General features: G+C 45.8%; 1 protein-coding gene across 13 annotated transcripts in view; it reads right to left on the bottom strand.

Moving 5' to 3' along the window:
- Window positions 1-25,835, bottom strand: part of eif2ak4 (eukaryotic translation initiation factor 2 alpha kinase 4) — a 189,496-nt gene that overhangs the window by 51,248 nt on the left and 112,413 nt on the right. For all 13 annotated transcript variants that reach the window (XR_011593046.1, XR_011593048.1, XR_011593047.1 and 10 more), the window contains 4 exons: window positions 11,622-11,746; window positions 10,415-10,464; window positions 2,261-2,429; window positions 498-614 (listed from right to left, as the gene is read on the bottom strand). Coding sequence is in view for 7 of the 13 variants with exons in the window: in XM_070878735.1 (XP_070734836.1) it covers window positions 498-614; window positions 2,261-2,429; window positions 10,415-10,464; window positions 11,622-11,746 (461 nt within the window). In the remaining 6 variants the exon portion in view is untranslated. The remainder of the gene's footprint in view (window positions 1-497; window positions 615-2,260; window positions 2,430-10,414; window positions 10,465-11,621; window positions 11,747-25,835) is intronic.

Genomic DNA, 25,835 nt, shown 5'->3' with positions numbered 1-25,835 from the left:
TATGGACAGTCTCAGCCCAATCACGAGTGGAAATGGACCCAAGCCAAAGCAGGCCCCTTAGTCAGCATGAAGGTGCGAATCCCATTCAGTAAATCCACAGGATGGATGTTGTGGTAAACGGAAACATGTCGCACTAAGGCAGTAGGGAGGGTGAGACTCAGATACACTGGTAGGACAAAGTAAAAGGAGCTTCTTTCAGTACTTAAGGTGCTTATAACTGGACTAAGTGAGATATGTTTAATCTCCAACCACTAATGTCAGTCATCTTGATGAGCACAAAATTCACATACGAGTTAAAAGAAACCAACAACAGTCTTTTTCTCCTGAAGATTGGTCTGTGCTGTTTACTGCAGAGGTGGCTGGCTGGTTGAAGCTGGTGGTGTTTTCATGCTAACAGGGATAAAACTCAGAACATCCAGAAATGAGATAGTTTTGGCATCTTGCAGCCTTATGCTGCTTCAACTACAGGGGCAATTTAAGCAGCTCACAGAACTCACCATGGCATCGCACAGGATGTTGCACACTTGCTGGTGTTTGTCCTCTGGTATCTCACAATGCAGCAGCACTGCCTTCAAGAGACAGGTGTGGTTCAGATAGATGCTGTAGTTTCGCTCCTGCAAAAATCAAATAAATGCAACAATCTCTCGAGGGGCAGTGTAACCAAAGGAGAATCTGATCACCACGGTACAGTCCTTAAAACACGCTGATCTTAAAGAGGAAGGGAAGTCCAATTGTGAGTATTTTTCCATCAAGTTCTTTCCTGTTTTGTATTGGAAAAGCAAGTTATCGCACAGTATCCTTGTTATTTTATTACTTACATACCTGTTGCGAGGGTATTCCTGTATTGCCACCAATAGTGAGCAGTGGAGGTCATAACTTCAAAGCAGCCCGAGAGCCCATTTACAGCACTGACCCCAACAAAACCATGCTATTGGCTGGTACTCGCAGCTTTCTGTCCTGTTCATTAGAGTTGCTCGGATGCAAGCGACAGTATCGCAAGAGCAGTGACATAGTGTCCGTCGGGTACTTCTTTCTGATGTAGCCCTTCAATGCATGAGGGCCTCAGTTTCAGTCCTACACCTCCATAGTATACAACACCAAGTCACTGAGGACTTTCACTGTTAGCTGCTTGCACTGCTCAACCATCTGGTAGCCCACTCAAAGGTCACGCTCACCAATTCAGCCCCTCAGCTGATTCCTGTACACTAAATGATCCAAAACTCACAGCCCGTGTCCTAACTCACACTAGCACCCACTCACTCTGTGCTCGCTGACCTACATTGGCTTCCGGTTAGGCAACTCCTCGATATCAAAATTCTCATCCTTATTTTCAAATCCCTCCATGGCCTCGCCCCTCCCTATCTCTGTAATCTCCTCCAGCCCCACAAAACTCCTGCGCTCCTGTAATTCAGCCCATCCGAGCATCCTGATTATAATGGTTCAACCATTGGTGGCCGTGCCTTCTGTTGCCTAGGTCCCAAGCTCTGAAATTCCTTGCCTAAACCTCTCCGCCTCTCTTGCCTCCTTCAAGAAGCTCCTTAAAACATACCACTTTGACCATGTGCTAATTTCTACTTATGCGGCTTGGTGTCAACTTTTTATCTCATAATATTCCAGTGAAGCGCCTTGGGACGTTTCACTACGTTAAAGGCGCCATAGAAATACAAGTTGTTGTTGTTATGAAACCATTAACTGCCTCTGCACTGTTTAAAAACCTGGCTCATACTGTGCTAATAGACAACCCATTTCATTAAGATCTTTCCTCTGCTCAAACAGGGGAGACAGAGGGGAGGAGAAATAAATAAGCTGCAGTTATATAGTGCCATTCACATCATCAGGATGTCCCAAAGCGCTTCACAGGCAATAATGTACTCTTCCATCAAGTGTAGCCACTGTTGAAATGAAGGCCAATTCAGCAAGAAGTTGGACACGGCAAACAGCACGGAGATAAATGATCAGTTAATCTGTTTCTTAGAAAGCAAGTAAGATTAATGCTAGATATCACAGGACATGATGTGATATATTCCAGTAAGCAAAGTAAGAGTTCACTCTTTGACCCCGGATCTTACTACATTTTCCTAGCTTCCGGGCATCTAAGGTGCGAGGCTAAACCCAAATAATAAATCATGGATAATATCCCAGTAGTGTAGATGTGGCTAGACATGGTAAATCTGAACTGCAAAATCTTCACTCCTGGGGATAAAAAGACAGAACTATACAGGATTGGGACGGATCAACAAACGATGAACTGACTCCCCACCTGCAGCACAGGAAACTCCTGAATAATTTCAGCAATGATGTAGATCACCTCGGCATCTGGCAGTGGGCTGTTTGTGACCGGTGTCACGATGTCAAACGCACATTCCAAGAGTTCTCTAGGGTGACAGCAGTCCAGCTTTCGGGGTCTGAATACCCGTTCAATGCAGTACCTTGTGTAGAAAATAGTTAGACCCAAAATGGGGTTATTGTAAGAAATAGCTATTAGATCCAAAAATCCCCAAAAAAGAACAGAAATGATAAAATGCAGCCGTGAACAGATGACAAGAATGTCAGCAAGGTCAGATAGCAAACACCGAGACAAATGGTTTCTTGGCCAAAACACAAGAGTAATAAAAGAGTAGCAAAATGCAAGACAGCACAGGATGTTAGGAAAACATGGGACTCCTGTCAAGAAGACCTGATAACCAGACAGTGTGAAACCCACAAGTCATAAAATGTCCTGAGAAAAAAACCATAAGACATTTTCCCAGAAAGATAAGAGAAAAGGTCTTGTCAGCCAGGCAGGGAGGAACAATTAGATCATAGGTGAGGGACAAAATGATTGACATCAGGCAATCACTGCCCCATCGAAATAGAGTATAAAGATAGAGGACCCAGAGCGAAATGGTCAGTCAGCGAGGGGCATAAGAACATAAGAAATAGGAGCAGGAGTAGGCCATTTGGCCCCTCGAGCCTGCTCCGCCATTTAATAAGATCATGGCTGATCTGATCATGGACTCAGCCCCACTTCCCTGCTCGGTCCCCATAACCCTTTACTCCCTTATAGCTTAAAAATCTGTCCATCTCCACTGTAAATATATTCAATGAGCCTCCACAGCTCTCTGGGGCAGAGAATTCCACAGATGTACAACCCCCAGAAGAAATTTCTCCTAATCTCAGTTTTAAATGGGCGGCCCCTTATTCTCAGACTATGTCCCCTAGTTTTAGTTTCCCGAGTGGAAATATCCTCTCTGCATCCACCTTGTCGAGCCCCTTCAGTATCTTATAAGTTTCAATAAGATCACCTCTCATTCTTCTGATCTCCAATGTGTTTAGGCCCAACCTACTCAATCTATCCTCATAAGTCAAGCCCCTCATCTCTGGAATCCCTGAACAGCCTCCAATGCAAGTATATCCTTCCTTAAATATGGAGACCAAAATTGTATGCAGTACTCCAGGTGTGGCCTCACCAATACCCTGTACAGTTGTAGCAGGGCTTCTCTGCTTTTATACTCTATCCCCCTTGCAATAAAGGCCAACATTCCATTTCCCTTCCTGATTACTTGCTGTACCATCATACTAACATTTTGTGTTTCATGCACAAGGACCCCCAGATCCCTCTGTACTGCAGCATTTTGTAATCTCGCTCCATTTAAATAATAATTTGCTTTTTTATTTTTCCTGACAAAGAAGGATAACCTCACACTTTCCCACATCATACTCCATCTGCCAAATGCTTGCTCACTCACTTAGCCTGTCTATATCCCTTTGCAGATTTTTTGTGTCCTCCTCACAATTTGCTTTCCCACCCATCTTTGTATCAGCAGCAAATTTGGCTACATTACACTCGGTCCCTTCATCCAAGTCATTAATATAGATTGTAATTAGTTGAGGACCCAGCACGAATCGCTGCGGCACCCCACTAGTCACACGAAGGCTTCCTCGGGGTGGACAAATGTTGATAAATAACCGAACACCCTGATCAAGTTTAGCCTCGGGATGGATCCATGCTGGTGAATAACCCAACATAGAAACATAGAAATAGGTGCAGGAGTAGACCATTCGGCCCTTCGAGCCTGCACCACCATTCAATATGATCATGGCTGATCATACAACTTCAGTACCCCATTCCTGCTTTCTCTCCATACCCCTTTAGCAGTAAGGGCCATACCCAACTCCCTTTTGAATATATCTAACGAACTGGCCTCAACAATTTTCTGCGGTAGAGAATTCCACAGGTTCAAAATTCTCTTGAGTGAAGAAGTTTCTCCTTATCTCGGTCCTAAATGGCTTACCCCTTATCCTTAGGCTGTGACCCCTGGTTCTGGACTTCCCCAACATCGGGAACATTCTTCCTGCATCTAACCTGTCCAATGCCATCAGAATTTTATATGTTTCTGTGAGATCCCCTCTCATTCTTCTAAATTCCAGTGAATATAAGCCTAGTCGATCCAACAGCTCGAGGGACGGACCAGGGGAAGTGACTGCTGACCCGAGACCTCCACGGTGTCTTATCGGGCATCTAACCGTCTGTCCGTCCATCCGGTTGTGGCATTCCGCTTCAGGGGTCGTGCATCATTCTCTGTCACGGGTTGTATGTCTATTATACTTAGCCTAACTACATGTAATTTCTGAATATGCTTTGAACTGTAGCTCTTTAACAAAATACCATAAAACTCCTAAGACTCTTTGGGTATCTGTGTGTGACCTGTGATCCTAAATCTTACACCTGGGAAATTCCCTCTATCAAGCACTCTCTGTCAGTGGTAGCACAGGTTAGATACAGATTAACTTATTGACATAGGTAGGGAATTGGTTAGGAGACAGAGAGTCGGGATAATGGACGTGTACTCAACTTGGCAGGATGTGACTAGTGGTGTCAGGGATCTGTATTAGGCTCAGCCTTTCACTATATTTATAAATGACTGAGATGAAGGAATAGAGAGCCGTATATACAAGTTTGCTGATGACATCAAGTTAGGAAGCACAGTAAATAGTGTAGATGAGAGTGGAGAGTTGCACAGGGATATTGACAGATTAAGTGAGTAGGCAAAACTATGGCAGATAAAGTTTAATGTGGGAAATCAAAGAATCACAGAAAAATTATGACACAGAAGGAAGCCTTTAAGCCCATTGTGTCCGTGCCTGTCAAAAAAGAGCTACCCAGCCGAATCCCATCTTCCAGCACTAGGTCCACAGCCATGTAGGTCACGGCTCTTTGGCCCCAAATTTCCCCAGCCGCTTAGAGCGGTGTAGTTAAATGTGGTGCGCCGACTTAGTGAGGGAAAAAAAAGCGGCAAAAATTTACCTCAATTTGGCCGCTCCCTCATCGTCGTCCGGATCCATCGGCATGGCACTGCAGAGCCTGGGGGGGGGGGGCAGAGCTTCGGCCACGCTTGCTCAGCGCGGCCGGCAGTGGGGCGGGGCTTAGGCCCAGCGTTTTGTGGAGTGCCGGCAGGGGGACGCATGATCATTTCAGCGTGCGCGCATGCGCAGTGCAACAGAAAGCTTGGCAATCGGCCAATTAAAGGGAGAGCGTCCTCAGAATCATTGGTTATGGAGCATATATAAAGATGCGGTCTGAACATTGATTTGTGTGTGGTTGAGGGAGTGGAAAGGAATGCTGGATAGGTGGAAGAAAGATGTGAAGTGTGATTTTTGAACATTACCTGCGTAAGAGTCCAATAGACGAATGGCGCAAGAGCATGCAAGATGAACCAAGAATTTCCTCCATGAGGAAGTGGAGAAATTTGTGACTGTAATTAAGGAGAAATGGCCGGAGCTGGATATCAGCAAGAGTGGTCCGTCAAAAGTTTCCCCCAAGGAAATGAGAAAAAGATGGAACCTCGTTGCCAAAGAATTCTCCGCTGGGGTCAACAGCGCAAGATCTGGAAGCCAGTGCAAGAAGAAATGGCAGGACGTTGGTCAAGTAGTGAGTGTAAGTAATATCTTCATCTTTAAATTGAATTGCAATGGAAAATGTGACCATCTGTATGTGTCCCACCCATCAGAAGCGTACCATGTCTGAAAATTAGTATTTTCATCTTTGCAGAAGAAATTGGCCCTCAACAAAAGGGAGAGAACTAGAACAGGAGGAGGTCCGCCAAATCTGCACCAACTGTCACCCCTGGAACAGAGGGTTGCTGCCTTGCTGAGTCGCACCACTCTGCTCTGCACAAGCTGGACCCACTCGCGAGGGTGAGGGTGAGTCATTAAAATGCACAGTCGCCCTTCAAATCAACCTGTTGACTGGCCTGCTATGTGTCAGACTACTCATGCCACCCATCCTGCCCCCTCCTGTGCTGCTAACCATTTGACTGTTCTGTTGTATTTTGCAGAAGACGACGACACTCCTCAAGATCCTGAAGATCACCAGAGGATCCAGATACGTGTGCTTCAGACCAAGGCGGGTGGGGGGAGGAGGGGTCCATGGAAATATGTGCTCGGGAGAATTCTGACCGCGATATGGATCAGGTCATAGCACCACGCTGCCAGAACCCTCCATGAGCTCCTCGGCAACATTCCATGGGTTCACACCTTCCGAGGTCGCGGGTCCCAGTGGCAGTCGGGGAATGCATCTTGGGACACCCTGTCCCCCACCATCCCAGCCAGCGACTCGCACTGGAGGGGTGCCACTAGGCAGACCCATGGTGAGGGGAAGGAGAAGCCGACCAGTCTCTCCTGAGATGCAGCCCTTAGCAGAAGTTAATCAGGTTGTTTCATTGGGCGAGGAGACCAATACCCTCACAAGATTACTCGTGGCGGCCGTCAGTAGGTTGTGTGATGAGGTTGCGACACTGTCGGGTGAAATCTCTGCACTAAGACAGGAAGTGAGGGCAGGCATTTCAGAGGGTGTGCAGACGATGGCAAATGCCACGAGGGAGCTGGCTTCTGCAATTAGGGCACAAAGGCCAGATACTCAAATGCCACTCCCACTTCAATCCACGCACCAGCCACCGGTCAGACCCAAGCCAGGCCCCCAACATCCCCCATCACCATTACCGACCCTATAATGAAGTGCACTTTCCCTGAGATGTGAGTGAGGGATGGGTGCTGATTTTCTTTGCTGTTGTCGTTGAAGTGCACTGTAAAATTTCCAATTAAAGATATTTTGCATCAAAACTGAATCATGCTTCATTAGGACCACGCAACATTTAGAGCCAACTGTAAAAAGTAAAAATCCCTCATCCCTACAGTCATGCGTACCTGCCTCCCCTAGCCCCGTTCTGCAGTCGGCAAGGTAGGACTGCTCTATTTTCAGTAGTTGATTTATCTTTCATTTATTTTTGATGATGTTGTGCAGATGTTGTAATGTTGTGCTGATGTTGTGAAGGTCTTTAATGTTTTAGAATCCTCTAACTCACCTTCTCACCTTCCCCCCCCCGCCCCGCCGCCCCCACCCCCCCCCCCCCGCCCCCCATATCTCTGGCTACCTGCGCTGATTTCTTAAATGTAGATAAGGCTTTTCTGTGCCTACAAAAGTGGTCACATACACTGGCCTAAGTTAATTTGGAGTAACTTTCAGCTGGCCAAATTTGCTTCCATGGCCAGAAGAGGTGCAAATGGCTTGTCACGCCCCCTTTTGGAGAGAATGAAACTAGAAAAAAATCTAACTAACTGACTTACATTGGAGCAAGTTAAATGGAGAAATTTGCGATTTTTAAGTTACTCCAAAAAAAGCTACTTACTCCAAAAAAAAAACAGGGCAACTCTTGGGGAAATTTGGGCCCCAAAAGTGCACATCCAAGTACCTTTTAAATGTGATGAGGGTTCCTGCCTCGACCACCCTTTCAGGCAGTGAGTCCCAGACTCCCACCACCCTCTGGTTGAAGAAATGTTTCCTCATTTCCCCGCTAATCCTTCTACCAATTACTTTAAATCTATGCCCCCTGGTTATTGGCCCCTCTGCTAAGGGAAATAGGTCATTCCTCTACACTCTAACTAGGTCCCTCATAATTTTATACACCTCAATTAGATCTCCCCTCAGCCTCCTCGGTGCCAAGGAAAACAAGGGAAGTGTGAGGTCATTCAATTTGGACCTAAGAAAGATAGATCAAAATAGTTTCTAAATGGTGAGAGGTTAGGAACTGTGGCTGAGCACAGAGATTGAGGGTTTCCAAGTACAGAAGTCACTGAAAACTGGTGGGCAGGTGCATAAAATAATTTACAAGGCTAATGAATTGTTGGCCTTTATTTCAAGAGGGCTGGAATACAAAAGGGGTGGAAGTTATGCTTTAATTATACAGACTCTGGTTAAACTCCATTTGGAGAACTATGCTCAGTTCTGGACATTGGACCTCAGGAAGGTTATATTGGCCTTAGAGGGGATGCAGCTCAGAGTCGCCAGAATGGTGCTGGGGCTAAAAGGGTTAAATTATGGGGAAAGGCTACATAGACTAAACTTGTATTCCCTTGAGTATAGAAGATTATGGGGTGATCCAATTGATGTGTTTATGATGATTGAAGGACTTGAGATTGGGCAGAGAAACTATTTCCTCTAGTGGGGTTGTCCAGAACAAGGGGGCATAACTTTAAAATTAGAGCCAGGCCGTTCAGGGGCGATGTTATAAAGCACTTCTCCACAGAAAGGGTTGTGGGAATCTGAAACTCTTTACACCACCCACCCCACATCCCCCGGCCCACTTCCCAGAAAATGCTGCTGAGGCTGGGGGTCAATTGACAATTTCAAAACGGCGATTGCTAAGGGTTTTAGTAGGCAATGGTATTAAGGGATATGAAATCAAGGTGGATCGATGGAGTTAAGATACAGATGAGCCATGATCCAATTGAATGGCAGAACAGGCACAAAGGGCTGAATGGCCTACTCCTGTTCCCAAGAGCTGATGATCTAAATAGTCAGCAATTTAAAAATGTCATTCGTGTGATGTTTGTAAACTTTTGATTTTTGCTTCGATCAGTCCTAAAGCTCCCAAATCCCAGTTGCACCACAGCATAGGGCCCAAATGCAGTTAATCATCAGCACCCTGCTCCTTTTTGTTGAAGAAAATGAAGCGGGGTTCCTGCCTTATGACGGTGAAATGATCTCCGGACCACATATCCGCAGCATAACTAGGACCGCCTATTTCCACCTCCGTAATATTGCCCGTCCTTGCCCAGCTCATCCGCTGCTGAAGCCCTCATCCTTGCCTTTGTTACCTCTCGACTGACTATTCCAACGCATTCCTGGCTGGCCTCCCACATTCTACTCTACGTAAACAAGAGGTGATCCTAAACTCGGCTGCCCGTGTCATAACTTGCACCAAGTCCCGCTCACCCATCACCCCTGTGCTTGCTGACCTACATTGGTTTCCGGTTAAGCAATGACTCGATTTCAAAATTTTCATCCTTATTTTCAAATCCCACCATGGCCTCACCCCTCCCTATCTCTGTAATCTCCTCCAGCCCCACGATCACCCAAAATATCTGCGCTCCTTTAATTCTGCCCTCTTGAGCATCCTAGATTATAACCACTGGTGGCTGTGCCTTCTGTTGCCTAGACCCCAAGCTCTGGAACTCCCTGCCTAAACCTCACCACCTCTCTTTCCTCCTTCAAGACACTCCTTAAAACATACCTCTTTGACCAAGCTTTTGGTCACCCGTGCTAATTTCTACTTATGCGGCTCGGTGTCAAATTTTTTCATCTTATAATACTCTTGGGACGTTTCACTACGTTAAAGGTGCTACATTAATACAAGTTGTTGTTGTTATAGCCATCCAGCGACTCCTGCTGAAGAGTGCATGAGATGACAAGGCCAGCCTCTGCTGTACTGCCCTGTGTAACTGAATAGCTTGCCAACCCTCACCATTCCAGCTCATACGAAGAGTGGCCATGATCGAACTGAATGGCAGAACAGTACCAGAGAAAGGTACCAGAGGTTTGCCGGTACCCCGAGATTCACCAACACTCTTTCCTTCCTGAACTTTGGATAATTAGCCAGAATTGGACACTTGACCACAGTGACATCAGGTAGTATCCCTGCACGAGAATTCATTCTGCAACCTGGGATGTTTACATAGGTCCGGTCCAACAAGATATTTAATCGTTTTCTCCCCAGTCTCCTGAAGGCCCCCCACCAAAGCCAGGATAAGACCCCCTGATACTTTGAGCAAGTGACTCCATATGTGAGCTTAGACAGTCAATTCCAGTAGACTGTCGAACTTCGGGGGTCATTATAACTTGGCCTGATCATATCATCACCTGACCTGCTCACACGTGCACTTTCAAGCATGGATCATTGCATGGTGATCAGCAGCGGGAATGCTGCGCGATTTTCCTCCCCGTAATCCATTGGCACAGAGGCTCTGTGTGCTACCACGGCCAAGGTGAGCCAACTTAGCACAAAGTGTGAAAGGAACCTGGTCTTTACACCTCAGATAGACAATGGTCTCACCGACTGTGCCATTAGAGCTTCCTGCAGTCACTGTTTCTGCTCACCTTTTTAAATTGGTGATGTTGTTTCTCGCCACAAATCTTGCAAATGGTACCTAAACAAAAAGGAGAAAAGCAGATGTGTGCTCAGCAGTGATTCTTGGCTTTGCGGCAGCTAAATCTTGGTAGAAATTTAAAAATCTTAAAACTTCCTTAATTTAAAAAGGACCCTCCTACAACAAACAAAATACTTTGCAAATGGAAAGCATCCATTAATACAATTTCATTCACCTAACTGAAAACAGGCTGAATCACCCCTAGTTCAAAAAGACATCATCATAAATTTATTGGGGCGGATTTTCGGCTCCTCTCCACTTCGTTTTTTGTCCCGGAGCGGCAGCAATGAGATGTTCTGGGCGAGCAGTCAGCCTCCAGCGGTATCGTCCGGAAGAGCAACGGCCCTGGTTGCGACACCGGCACGAGTTTTGGCTCTTGCCCGACCCGTCCATCACACAATGAATGCCTGGGAAATCAGGCGGTCCAACCATCCAGACGGCGGAGAGGTAAGTAATGGACTCCTAAGGTAATCGTGATTGTTTTTTCTTTTAATTTTTATTTTGGGAATGTTTTTGTGGCTTTTTACAAAACTTTCTTTCTCTCCTCCCCCGTCCGCCCACCTGCACCCCTGCCCCCTGCCGGCAGGCATTTCTCAGAGCGCTCCCGGCTCGATTCTTTAGCTTGGGAGTTTCCCATCCTAACACCCTAAGAGGTGGAGGAAGTGCATCCGGGAGGGCGCTGAGCACCTCAAGTATCGTCGCCGAGAGCACGCAGAAATCAAGCGCAGGCAGCAGAAAGAGGTGCGGCAAAACTGTCCCACCCACCCTTTCCCTCAACCACTGTCTGTCCCACCTGTGACAGGGACTGTGGTTCTCGTATTGGACTGTTCAGTCACCTAAGGACTCATTTTTAGAGTGGAAGCACGTTTTCCTCAATTCCGAGGGACTGCCTATGATGAAGAGGTGCACAATGTCTCCTTTAGCGCTGCGCCCCTGTCTCAAGGCCCAGCTGCCCAATGTTAATTACAGAGGCACAAACTGTTCCCGGGCGCAAACTTTACGGCCCCACTGCTATTACTACCCCAAAAACATCAAAGCTGAAAATCCAGCTCATTAAACATGATGAATTGCTACTGTTCAGTGGCCTCACCTAAAAACAATCACGTGAAATGCATGCTGGGTGATCAATACAGTCAATGCATAATCACACAACTTACCCGGAGGTCATAGGGCAGCATGACCAGCATGCCACTATGGTCCATGAAATAGGTTCCTTCACTACTCTCGTACGGCAGCTTCTTATTCTTTGGCATAAATAGCGGCGTGTGTAACCAAGTGGCTCCTGGAAAAAATCAACAACTTTGTATTGAGGCAAAACGTTTGTCAGCTGTGGCTCAGTGGGTAGCGCACACGCCTCCGAGTCAGAAGGCTGTGGGTTCAAGTCCCATTCCAGGAAATTCAGGCTGATGCCTCAGTGCACTATCAGAGGTGCCGTCTTTCAGATGAGATGTTAAACCGAGGCCAAATCTGCCCTCTCAGTGCATGTAAAAGATCCCATGGCACTATTTTGAAAAAGAGCAGGGGAGTTATCCCCGGTGTTCCGGGCCAATATTTATCCTTCAATTAACATAACACAAACAGATTATCTGGTCGTTATCACATTGCTGTATGTGGGAGCTTGCTTGTGCTCAAGTTGGCTGCCGCGTTTCCCACATTAAAACAGTGACGATACTGCAAAAGTACTTCACAGGCGGTAAAGCGCTTTTGAGATGTCCGGTAGTCGTGAAAGGCGCTATATAAAGGCAAGTCCTTTTTTCTTACCTCCAATCAGTTATGGAAATATTCACAGCCTGGGGACAGGTAATGAACATTGGTTTATTCAGTACATTAGACCATTGATCCCCAGGAGTTGAGTTATTGTACATTAGACCATTGATCCCGGGGGTTGGGTTATTGTACATTAGACCATTGATCCCGGGGGTTGGGTTATTGTACATTAGACCATTGATCCCGAAGGTTGGGTTATTCAGTACATTAGACCATTGATCCCGGGGGTTGGGTTATTCAGTACATTAGACCATTGATCCCGGGGGTTGGGTTATTCAGTACATTAGACCACTGATCCCAGGGGTTGGGTTATTGTACATGAAGACCATTGATCCCGGAGGTTGGGTTGTTGTACATTAGACCATTGATCCCTGGGGTTGGGTTATTGTACATTAGACCATTGATCTCGGGGGTTGGGTTATTGTACATTAGACCATTGATCACGGGGGTTCGGTTATTCAGTACATTAGACCATTGATCCCAGAGGTTGGGTTATTGTACATTAAGACCACTGATCCCGGTGGTTGGGTTATTCTACATTAGAGCGTTGATCGCGGGGGTTGGGTTATTAAACATTAGACCATTGATCCCGGGTGTTGGGTCATTCAGTACATTAGCCCATTAATCCCAGGGGTTGTGTTATTGTACATTGATCCCGGGGGTTTGGTTATTCAGTACATTAGCCCATTAATCCCGGGGGTTGGGTTATTGTACATTAGACCACTGATCCTGGGGGTTGGGTTATTGTACATTAGACCATTGATCCCAGGGGTTCAGTTATTCAGTACATTACACCATTGATCCCGACGGTTGTGTTATTGTACATTAATCCCGGGGGTTAGGTTATTGTACATTAGACCATTGATCCCATGGGTTGTGTTATTGTACATTGATCCCATGTGTTGTGTTATTGTACATTGATCCCGGGGGTTGGGTTATTGTACATTAGTCCATTGATCCCGGGGGTTGGGTTATTCAGTACATTAGAGAACTGATCCCAAGGGTTGGGTTATTGTACATTAAACCACTGATCCCAGGTATTGGGTTATCCAGTACATTGGACCATTGATCCCAGGGGTTGGGTTATTGTACATTAGGCCACTGATCCCGGGGGTTGGGTTATTGTACATTAAACATTGATCCCGGGGGATGGGTTATGGCACATTTGACCATTGATCCCTGGAGTTGGGTTATTGTACATGAGACCATTGAACCCAGGGGTTGGGTTATTTTACATTGGACCATTGATCCCAGGGGTTGGGTAATTCAGTACATTAGACCATTGATCCCAGGGGTTGGGTAATTCAGTACATTAGACCATTGATCCCGGGGGTTGGTTTATTGTACATTAGACCATTGATCTCGGGGGTTGGGTTATTCAGTACGTTAGACCATTGATCCTGGAGGTTCGGTTATTGTACATTAGACCATTGATCGCAGGGGTTGGGATATTGTATATTAGACCATTGATCCTGGAAGTTGGGTTGTTGTACATTAGACCATTGATCCCGGGGGGATGGGTTATTCAGTACATTAGACCATTGATCCCGGGGGTTGGGTTATTGTACAATCGACCATTGGTCCCGGGGGTTGGGTTATGGTACACAAAAACATTGATCTTGGGGGTTGGGTTATTCAGTACATGAGACCATTGATCCCAGGGGTTGGGTTACTGTGCATTAGACCATTGATCCCGAGGGTTGTGTTATTGTACATTAGACCATTGATCCCGGGCGTTGGGTTATTCAGTACATTAGACCACTGATCCTGGGGGTTGGGTTATTGTACATGAGACCATTGATCCCGAGGGTTGCGTTATTGTATATTGGTCCCGGAGGTTGTGTTACTGAACATTGATCCTGGGTCTTGTGTTATTGCACATTCGGCCATTGATTCCGGGGGTTGGGTTATTCATTACAGTAGACCATTGATCCCGGGGGTTGGGTTATTCAGTACATTAGACGATTGATCCCGAGGGCTGGGTTATTGTACGTTAGACCACTGATCCTGGGGGTTGCGTTATTGTACATTAGACCATTGATCCCAGGGGTTCGGTTATTCAGTACATTACACCATTGATCCCGACGGTTGTGTTATTGTACATTAATCCCGGGCGTTAGGTTATTGTACATTAGACCATTGATCTCATGGGTTGTGTTATTGTACATTGATCCCATGTGTTGTGTTATTGTACATTGATCCCGGGGGTTGGGTTATTGTACATTAGTCCATTGATCCCGGGGGTTGGGTTATTCAGTACATTAGAGAACTGATCCCGAGGGTTGGGTTATTGTACATTAAACCACTGATCCCGGGTGTTGGGTTATCCAGTACATTGGACCATTGATCCCAGGGGTTGGGTTATTGTACATTGGACCATTGATCCCAGAGGTTGGGTAATTCAGTACATTAGACCATTGATCCCGGGGGTTGGGTTATTGTACATTAGACCATTGATCTCGGGGGTTGGGTTATTCAGTACGATAGACCATTGATCCCTAGTGTTGGGTTGTTGTACATTAGACCATTGATCCTGGAGGTTGGGTTATTGTACATTAGACCATTGATCCCAGGTGTTGGGATATTGTATATTAGACCATTGATCCCAGGGGTTGGGTGATTGTACATTAGACCATTGATCCCGGGGGGATGGGTTATTCAGTACATTAGACCATTGATCCCGGGGGTTGGGTTATTCAGTACATGGGGCCATTGATCCCAGGGGTTGGGTTACTGTGCATTAGACCATTGATCCCGAGGGTTGTGTTATTGTACATTAGACCATTGATCTCGGGGGTTGGGTTATTCAGTACATTGGACCACTGATCCTGGGGGTTGGGTTATTGTACATTAGACCATTGATCCCGGGGGTTGCGTTATTGTACATTGGTCCCGGCGGTTGTGTTACTGTACATTGATCCTGGGTGTTGTGTTATTGCACATTCAGCCATTGATTCCGGGGGTTGGGTTATTCATTACAGTAGACCATTGATCCTGGGGGTTGGGTTATTCAGTACATTAGACCATTGATCCCAGGGGTTGGGTTATTCAGTACATTAGACAATTGATCCCGGGGGTTGGATTATTGTACATTAGAGCATTGATCCCGGGGGTTGGGTTATTGTACATTAAAACCATTAATCCCGAGGGTTGTGTTATTGTACATTGATCCCGGGGGTTGGGTTATTGTAAATTAGACCATTGATCTCCGGGTTTGGGTTATTGTACATGAGACCATTGATCCCGGGGGTTGGGTTATTGTACATTAGACTATTGATCCCGGGAGTGGGTTATGTACATTAGACCATTGATCCCGAGGGTTGGGTGATTGTACATTCGACCATTGATCCCGGGGTTTGGGTTATTGTACATTAGACTATTGATCCCGGGAGTGGGTTATTGTACATTAGACCATTGATTCCAGGGGTTGGGTTATTGTACATTAGACCATTGATCCCGAGGGTTGGGTTATTTTACATTAGACCATTGATTCCGGGGGTTCGGTTATTCAGTACATTAGACCATAGATCTCGGGGGTTGGGTTATTCAGTACATTAGACCACTGATCCCAGGGGTTGGGTTATTGTAGCTCTGTCCACTGATCCCGAGGGTTGGGTGATTGTACATTAGATCATTGATCCCGGGTGTTGGGTTATTGTACATTCGACCATTGATCCCGGGGGTGGGTTATTATACATTAGACCATTGATCCCGGGGGTTGGGTTATTCAGTACATTAGACCATTGGTCCCGGGGGTTGGGTCATTGTACATTAGACCATTGATCCCAGGTGTTGGGTTATTCAGTACATTAGCCCATTAATCCCGGGGGTTGTGTTATTATACACTGATCCCGGGGGTTGGGTTATTCAGTACATTAGCCCATTAATCCCGGGGGTTGGGTTATTGTACATTAGACCATTGATCCCGGGTGTTGGGTTATTCAGTACATTTGACTATTGATCCCAATGGTTGGGTTATTGTAGATTTGACCATTGATCCCGAGGGTTGGGTTATTGTACATTAGACCACTGATCCCAAGGGTTGGATAATTCAGTACATTAGACCATTGATCCCAGGGGTAGGGTTATTGTACATTAGACCACTGATCCCGGGGGTTGGATTATTGTCCATTAGACCATTGATCCCACGGGTTGGGTTATTGTAGATTTGACCATTGATCACGGGCGTTGGGTTATTCAGTACATTACACCATTGATCCCGAGGATTGTGTTATTGTACATTGAACCCAGGGGTTGGTTTATTGTACATGAGACCATTGATCCTGGGGGTTGGGTTATTGTACATTAGACCCCTGATCCCAGGGGTTGGGTTATTCAGTGCATTAGACCATTGACCACAGGGGCTAGGTTATTGTACATTAGACCATTGATCCCGAGGGTTGGGTGATTGTACATTCGACCATTGATCCCGGGGGTTGGGTTATTGTACATTAGACTATTGATCCCGGGAGTGGGTTATTGTACATTCGACCATTGATTCCAGGGGTTGGGTTATTATACATTAGACCATTGATCCAGAGGGTTGGGTAATTTTACATTAGCCCACTGATCCCAGGGGTTGGGTTATTGTAGCTCTGACCATTGATCCCGAGGGTTGGGTTCTTGTAAATTAGACCATTGATCTCCGGGTATTGGGTTATTGTACATTAGACCATTGATTCCAGGGGTTGGGTTATTGTACATTAGACCATTGATCCCGAGGGTTGGGTTATTTTACATTAGACCATTGATCCCGGGGGTTCGGTTATTCAGTACATTAGACCATAGATCCCGGGGGTTGGGTTATTCAGTACATTAGACCACTGATCCCAGGGGTTGGGTTATTGTAGCTCTGACCACTGATCCCGAGGGTTGGGTGATTGTACATTAGACCATTGATCCCGGGGGTTGGGTTATTCAGTACATTAGACCATTGGTCCCGGAGGTTGGGTTATTGTACATTAGGCCATTGATCCCGGGTGTTGGGTTATTCAGTACATTAGCCCATTAATCCCGGGGGTTGGGTTATTGTACATTAGACCATTGATCCCGGGTGTTGGGTTATTCAGTACATTTGACCATTGATCCCAATGGTTGGGTTATTGTAGATTTGACCATTGATCCCGAGGGTTGGGTTATTGTACATTAGACCACTGATCCCACGGGTTGGGTTATTGTAGATTTGACCATTGATCACGGGCGTTGGGTTATTCAGTACATTACACCATTGATCCCGAGGGTTGTGTTATTGTACATTGAACCCAGGGGTTGGTTTATTGTACATTAGACCATTGATCCCGGGGGTTGTGTTATTGTAAATTAGACCATTGATCTCCGGGTTTGGGTTATTGTACATTAGACCATTGAACCCAGGGTTTGGGTAATTGTACATTAGACCATTGATCCCAGGGTTTGGGTTATTCAGTACATTAGACCATTGATCCCGGGGGTTGTGTTATTGTACATTGATCCCGGGGGTTGTGTTACTGTACATTGATCCTGGGTGTTGTGTTATTGCACATTAGGCCACTGATTCCGGGGGTTGGGTTATTCATTACAGTAGACCATTGATCCCAGGGTTTGGGTTATTCAGTACATTAGACCATTGATCCTGGTGGTTGGGTTATTGTACATTAGACCATTGATCCCGGGGGTTGTGTTATTGTACATTGATCCCGGGGGTTGTGTTACTGTACATTGATCTAGGGTGTTGTGTTTTTGCACATTAGGTCATTGATTCCAGGGGTTGGGTTATTCAGTACATTAGACAATTGATCCCGGGGGTTGGGTTATTGTACATTAGACCAATGATCCCAGGGGTTGGGTTATTCAGTACATTTGACCATTGATCCCAATGATTGGGTTATTGTAGATTTGACCATTGATCCCGAGAGTTGGGTTATTGTACATTAGGCCATTGATCCCGGGGGTTGGGTTATTCAGTACATTAGACCATTGATCCCGAGGGTTGTGTTATTGTACATTAGACCACTGATCCTAGGGGTTGGGTTATTGTGCATTAGACCATTGATCCCGAGGGTTGTGTTATTGTACATTGATCCCGGGGGTTGGTTTATTGTACATTGGACCATTGATCCCGGGGGTTGGGTTATTGTAAATTAGACCATTGATCCTGAGGGTTGTGTTATTCTACATTAGACCACTGATCCCAGGGGTTGGGTTATTCAGTGCATTAGACCATTGATCCCGGAGGTTGGGTTATTCAGTACATTAGACCATTAATCCCGGGGGTTGTGTTATTGTACATTGATCCCGGGGGTTGGGTTATTCAGTATATTAGCCCATTAATCCCGGGGGTTGGGTTATTGTACATTAGAACATTGATCCCGGGTGTTGGGTTATTCAGTGCATTAGACCATTGATTCCAGGGGCTGGGTTATTGTACATTAGACCATTGATCCCGAGGGTTGGGTGATTGTACATTCGACCATTGATCCCGGGGGTTGTGTTATTGTACATTAGACTATTGATCCCGAGGGTTGGGTTATTTTACATTAGACCACTGATCCCGGGGGTTCGGTTATTCAGTACATTAGACCATTGATCCCGGGGGTTGGATTATTCAGTACATTAGACCACTGATCCCAGGGGTTGGGTTATTGTAGCTCTGACCATTGATCCCGAGGGTTGGGTGATTGTACATTAGACCATTGATGCTGGGGGTTGGGTTATTGTACATTAGACCATTGATCTCAGGGTTTGGGTTATTGTACATTTGACCATTGATCCCGGGGGTTGTGTTATTGTACATTGATCCTGGGGGTTGTGTTATTGTACATTAGACCATTGATCCTGGGGGTTGGGTTATTGTACATTAGACCATTGATCCCGAGGGTTGGGTTATTTTACATTGATGCTGGTGGTTCGGTTATTCAGTACATTAGACCATTGATCCCGGGGGTTGGGTTATTGTTGCTCTGACCATTGATCCCAAGGGTTGGGTTATTGTACATTAGACTATTGATCCCGGGGGTGGGTTATTATACATTAGACCATTAATCCCGGGGGTTGGGTTATTCAGTACATTAGACCACTGATCCCAGGGGTTGGGTTATTGTTGCTCTGACCATTAATCCCGAGGATTGGGTGGTTGTACATTAGACCATTGATCCCGGGGGTTGGGTTATTGTACATTAGACCATTGATCCCAGGGGGTTGGGTTATTGTAACTCTGACCATTGATCCCAAGGGTTGGGTTACTGTACATTAGACTATTGATCCCGGGGGTTGGGTTACTGTACATTGGACCATTGATCCCGGGTGTTGGGTTATTCAGTACATTTGACCATTGATCCCAATGGTTGGGTTATTGTAGATTTGACCACTGATCCCGAGGGTTGGGTTATTCAGTACATTAGCCCATTAATCCCGGGGGTTGTGTTATTGTACATTGATCCCGGGGGTTGGGTTATTCAGTACATTAGCCCATTAATCCCGGGGGTTGGGTTATTGTACATTAGACCATTGATCCCGGGTGTTGGGTTATTCAGTACATTTGACCATTGATCCCAATGGTTGGTTATTGTACATTCGACCATTGATCCCAGGGTTTGGGTAATTGTACATTAGACCATTGATCCCAGGGTTTGGGTTATTCAGTACATTAGACCATTGATCCTGGGGGTTGGGATATTGTACATTGATCCCGGGGGTTGTGTTACTGTACATTTATCTTGGGTGTTGTGTTATTGCACATTCGGCCATTGATTCCGGGGATTGGGTTATTCATTACAGTAGACCATTGATCCCGGGGGTTGGGTTATTCAGTACATTAGACCATTGATCCCAGGGGTTGGGTTATTCAGTACATGAGACAATTGAACCCGGGGGTTGGGTTATTGTACATTAGACCATTGATCCCGGGGGTTGGGTTATTGTACATTAAACCATTGATCCCGGGGGTTGGGTTATTGTACATTAGACCATTGATTCTGGGGGTTGGGTTATGGTAAGTTAGACCATTGATCTCCGGGTTTGGGTTATTGTACATGAGACCATTGATCCCGGGGGTTGAGTTATTGTACATTAGACCACTGATCCCAAGGGTTGGATAGTTCAGTACATTAGACCATTGATCCCAGGGGTTGGGTTATTGTACGTTGGACCATTGATCCCGAGGGTTGTGTTATTGTACATTAGACCATTGATCCTGGGGGTTGGGTTATTGTACATTAGACCATTGATCCCGAGGGTTGGGTTATTTTACATTGATCCTCGGGGTTCGGTTATTCAGTACATTAGACCATTGATCTCGGGGGTTGGGTTATTCAGTACATTAGACCACTGATCCCAGGGGTTGGGCTATTGTTGCTCTGACCATTGATCCTGAGGGTTGGGTGGTTGTACATTAGACCATTGATCCCGGGGGTTGGGTTATTGTACATTAGACCACTGATCCCGGGGGTGGGTTATTATACATTAGACCATTGATCCCGGGTGTTGGGTTATTGTACATTCGACCATTGATCCCGGGGGTGGGTTATTATACATTAGACCATTGATCCCGGGGGTTGGGTTATTCAGTACATTAGACCATTGGTCCCGGGGGTTGGGTCATTGTACATTAGACCATTGATCCCAGGTGTTGGGTTATTCAGTACATTAGCCCATTAATCCCGGGGGTTGTGTTATTATACACTGATCCCGGGGGTTGGGTTATTCAGTACATTAGCCCATTAATCCCGGGGGTTGGGTTATTGTACATTAGACCATTGATCCCGGGTGTTGGGTTATTCAGTACATTTGACTATTGATCCCAATGGTTGGGTTATTGTAGATTTGACCATTGATCCCGAGGGTTGGGTTATTGTACATTAGACCACTGATCCCAAGGGTTGGATAATTCAGTACATTAGACCATTGATCCCAGGGGTAGGGTTATTGTACATTAGACCACTGATCCCGGGGGTTGGATTATTGTCCATTAGACCATTGATCCCACGGGTTGGGTTATTGTAGATTTGACCATTGATCACGGGCGTTGGGTTATTCAGTACATTACACCATTGATCCCGAGGATTGTGTTATTGTACATTGAACCCAGGGGTTGGTTTATTGTACATGAGACCATTGATCCTGGGGGTTGTGTTATTGTACATTAGACCCCTGATCCCAGGGGTTGGGTTATTCAGTGCATTAGACCATTGACCACAGGGGCTAGGTTATTGTACATTAGACCATTGATCCCGAGGGTTGGGTGATTGTACATTCGACCATTGATCCCGGGGGTTGGGTTATTGTACATTAGACTATTGATCCCGGGAGTGGGTTATTGTACATTAGACCATTGATTCCAGGGGTTGGGTTATTATACATTAGACCATTGATCCAGAGGGTTGGGTAATTTTACATTGGACCATTGATCCCGGGGGTTCGGGTATTCAGTACATTAGCCCACTGATCCCAGGGGTTGGGTTATTGTAGCTCTGACCATTGATCCCGAGGGTTGGGTTCTTGTAAATTAGACCATTGATCCCAGGGTTTGGGTTATTCAGCACATTAGACCATTTATCCCGGGGGTTGGGTTATTGTAAATTATACCATTGATCTCCGGGTTTGGGTTATTGTGCATGAGACCATTGATCCCAGGGTTTGGGTTATTCAGTACATTAGACCATTGATCCTGGTGGTTGGGTTATTGTACATTAGACCATTGATCCCGGGGGTTGTGTTATTGTACATTGATCCCGGGGGTTGTGTTACTGTACATTGATCTAGGGTGTTGTGTTTTTGCACATTAGGCCATTGATTCCGGGGGTTGGGTTATTCATTACAGTAGACCATTGATCCCGGGGGTTGGGTTATTGTACATTACGACCATTGATCTCGGGGTTGAGTTATTGTACATTAGAGCATTGATCCCAGGGGTTGGGTTATTGTAGCTCTGAACATTGATCCCGAGGGTTGGGTGATTGTACATTAGACCACTGATCCCAGGGGTTGGGTTATTGTACATTAGACCATTGATCCCAGGGTTTGGGTAATTGTACATTAGACCATTGATCCCAGGGTTTGGGTTGTTCAGTACATTAGACAATTGATCCTGGGGGTTGGGTTATTGTACATTAGACCATTGATCCCGGGTGTTGTGTTATTGTACATTGATCCCGGGGGTTGTGTTACTGTACATTGATCCTGGGTATTGTGTTATTGCACATTCGGCCATTGATTCCGGGGGTTGGGTTATTCATTATAGTCGACCATTGATCCCGGGGGTTGGGTTATTCAGTACATTGGACCATTGATCCCGGGGGTTGGGTTATTGTACATTAGACCATTGATCCCGGGGGTTGGGTTATTGTACATTAAGACCATTGATCCCGGGCGTTGGGTTATTCAGTACATTAGACCATTGATCCCGGGGGTTGGGTTATTGTACATTAAGACCATTGATCCCGGGCGTTGGGTTATTCAGTACATTAGACCACTGATCCTGGGGGTTGGGTTATTGTATATTAAACCATTGATCCCGGGGGTTGTGTTATTGTACATTGGTCCCAGGGGTTGTGTTACTGTACATTGATCCTGGGTGTTGTGTTATTGCACATTAGGCCATTGATTACAGGGGTTGGGTTATTCATTACAGTAGACCAATGATCCCGGGGGTTGGGTTATTCAGTACATTAGACCATTGATCTCAGGGGTTGGGTTATTCAGTACATTAGACCATTGATCTCGGGGGTTGGGTTATTGTACATTTGACCATTGATCACGGGGGTTGGGTAATTCAGTACATTAGACCATTGATCGCGGGGGTAGGGTTATTGTACATTAAACCATTGATCCCGGGGGTTGGGTTATTGTACATTAGACCTTTGATCCCGGGGGTTGGGTTATTCAGTACATTAGACCATTTATCCCGGGGGTTGGGTTATTGTAAATTAGACCATTGATCTCCGGGTTTGGCGTTATTGTACATGAGACCATTCATCCCGGGGGTTGAGTTATTGTACATTAGACAATTGATCCCAGGGGTTGTGTTATTGTACATTGATCCCGGGGGCTGTGTTACTGTACATTGATCCTGGGTGTTGTGTTTTTGCACATTAGGCCATTGATTCCGGGGGTTGGGTTATTCATTACAGTAGACCATTGATCCCAGGGGTTGTGTTATTCTATACATTAGACCATTGATCCCAGGGGTTGGGTTATTCAGTACATTAGACAATTGATCCCGGGGGTTGGGTTATTGTACATTAGACCACTTATCCCAGGGGTTGGGTTATTCAGTACATTTGTCCATTGATCCCAATGGTTGGGTTATTGTAGATTTGACGATTGATCCCGAGGGTTGGGTTATTGTACATTAGACCACTGATCCCAAGGGTTGCATAATTCAGTACATTAGACCATTGATCACAGGGGTTGGGTTATTCAGTGCATTAGACCATTGATCCCAGGGGCTGGGTTATTGTACATTAGACCATTGATCCCGAGGGTTGGGTGATTGTACATTCGACCATTGATCCCGGGGGTTGGGTTATTGTACATTAGACAATTGATCCCAGGGGTGGGTTATTATACATTAGACCATTGATCCCAGGAGTTGGGTTATTCAGTACATTAGACCATTGGTCCCGGGGGTTGGGTTATTGTACATGAGACCATTGATCCCGGGCGTTGGGTTATTGTACATTAGACCATTGATCCCGGGTGTTGGGTTATTCAGTACATTAGCCCATTAATCCCGGGGGTTGGGTTATTGTACATTGGAACATTGATCCCGGGTGTTGGGTTATTAAGTGCATTCGACTATTGATCCCAGGGGCTGGGTTATTGTACATTAGACCATTGATCCCGAGGGTTGGGTGATTGTACATTCGACCATTGATTCCGGGGGTTGTGTTATTGTACATTAGACCATTGATCCCGAGGGTTGGGTTATTCAGTACATTAGACCATTGATCCCGGGGGTTGGGTTATTGTAGCTCTGACCATTGATCCCGGGGGTTGGGTTATTCAGTACATTAGACCACTGATCCCAGGGGTTGGGTTATTGTAGCTCTGACCATTGATCCCGAGAGTTGGGTGATTGTACATTAGACCATTGATCCCGGGGGTTGGGTTATTCAGTACATTAGACCATTGGTCCCGGGTGTTGTGTTATTGTACACTGATCCCGGAGTTTGGGTTATTCAGTACATTAGCCCATTAATCCCGTGGGTTGGGTTATTGTACATTAGACCATTGATCCCGGGTGTTGGGTTATTCAGTACATTAGACCATTAATCCCGGGGGTTGTGTTATTGTACACTGATCCCGGAGTTTGGGTTATTCAGTACATTAGCCCATTAATCCCGGGGGTTGGGTTATTGTACATTGGACCATTGATCCCGGGTATTGTGTTATTCAGTACATTTGACCATTGATCCCAATGGTTGGGTTATTGTAGATTTGACCATTGATCCCGAGGGTTGGGTTATTGTACATTAGACCACTGATCCCAAGGGTTGGATAATTCAGTACATTAGACCATTGATCCCAGGGGTAGGGTTATTGTACATTAGACCACTGATCCCGGGGGTTGGATTATTGTCCATTAGACCATTGATCCCACGGATTGGGTTATTGTAGATTTGACCATTGATCACGGGCGTTGGGTTATTCAGTACATGACACCATTGATCCCGAGGGTTGTGTTATTGTACATTGATCCCGGGGGTTGGTTTATTGTAAATTAGACCATTGATCTCCGGGTTTGGATTATTGTACATTAGACCATTGATCCCAGGGTTTGTGTAATTGTACATGAGACCATTGATCCCAGGGGCTGGGTTATTGTACATTAGACCATTGATCCCGAGGGTTGGGTGATTGTACATTCGACCATTGATCCCGAGGGTTGGGTTATTCAGTACATTAGACCACTGATCCCAGGGGTTGGGTTATTGTAGCTCTGACCATTGATCCCGGGGGTTGGGTTATTGTACATTAGACCATTGATCCCAGGGTTTGGGTTGTTCAGTACATTAGACAATTGATCCTGGGGGTTGGGTTATTGTACATGAGACCATTGATCCCGGGTGTTGTGTTATTGTACATTGATCCCGGGGGTTGTGTTACTGTACATTGATCCTGGGTATTGTGTTATTGCACATTCGGCCATTGATTCCGGGGGTTGGGTTATTCAGTACATTAGACCATTGATACCGGGGGTTGGGTTATTGTACATTAAGACCATTGATCTCGGGGGTTGGGTTATTGTACATTACATCATTGATCTCGGGTTTTGGGTTATTGTACATTAGACCATTGATCGCAGGTGTTCGGTAATTCGGTACATTAGACCATTGATCCCAGGCGTTGGGTTATTCAGTACGTTAGACCATTGATCCCGAGGGTTGTGGTATTGTACGAGACCATTGATCCCGGGGGTTGGGTTATTGTAAATTAGACCATTGATCTCCGGGTTTGGGTTATTATACATTAGACCATTGATCCCGAGGGTTGTGTTATTGTACATTGATCCCGGGGGTTGGTTTATTGTACATGAGACCATTGATCCCGGGGGTTGGGTTATTCTAAATTAGACCATTGATCTCCGGGTTTGGGTTATTGTACATTAGACCATTGATCCTGGGTGT

The sequence above is a fragment of the Pristiophorus japonicus genome, chromosome 4 (assembly GCF_044704955.1).
Source record: "Pristiophorus japonicus isolate sPriJap1 chromosome 4, sPriJap1.hap1, whole genome shotgun sequence".
Classification (NCBI taxonomy): Eukaryota; Metazoa; Chordata; class Chondrichthyes; family Pristiophoridae; genus Pristiophorus; species Pristiophorus japonicus.
The sequence above is the reverse complement of the archived record's forward strand: the minus strand, read 5'-3'. Positions and strand labels throughout refer to the sequence as shown.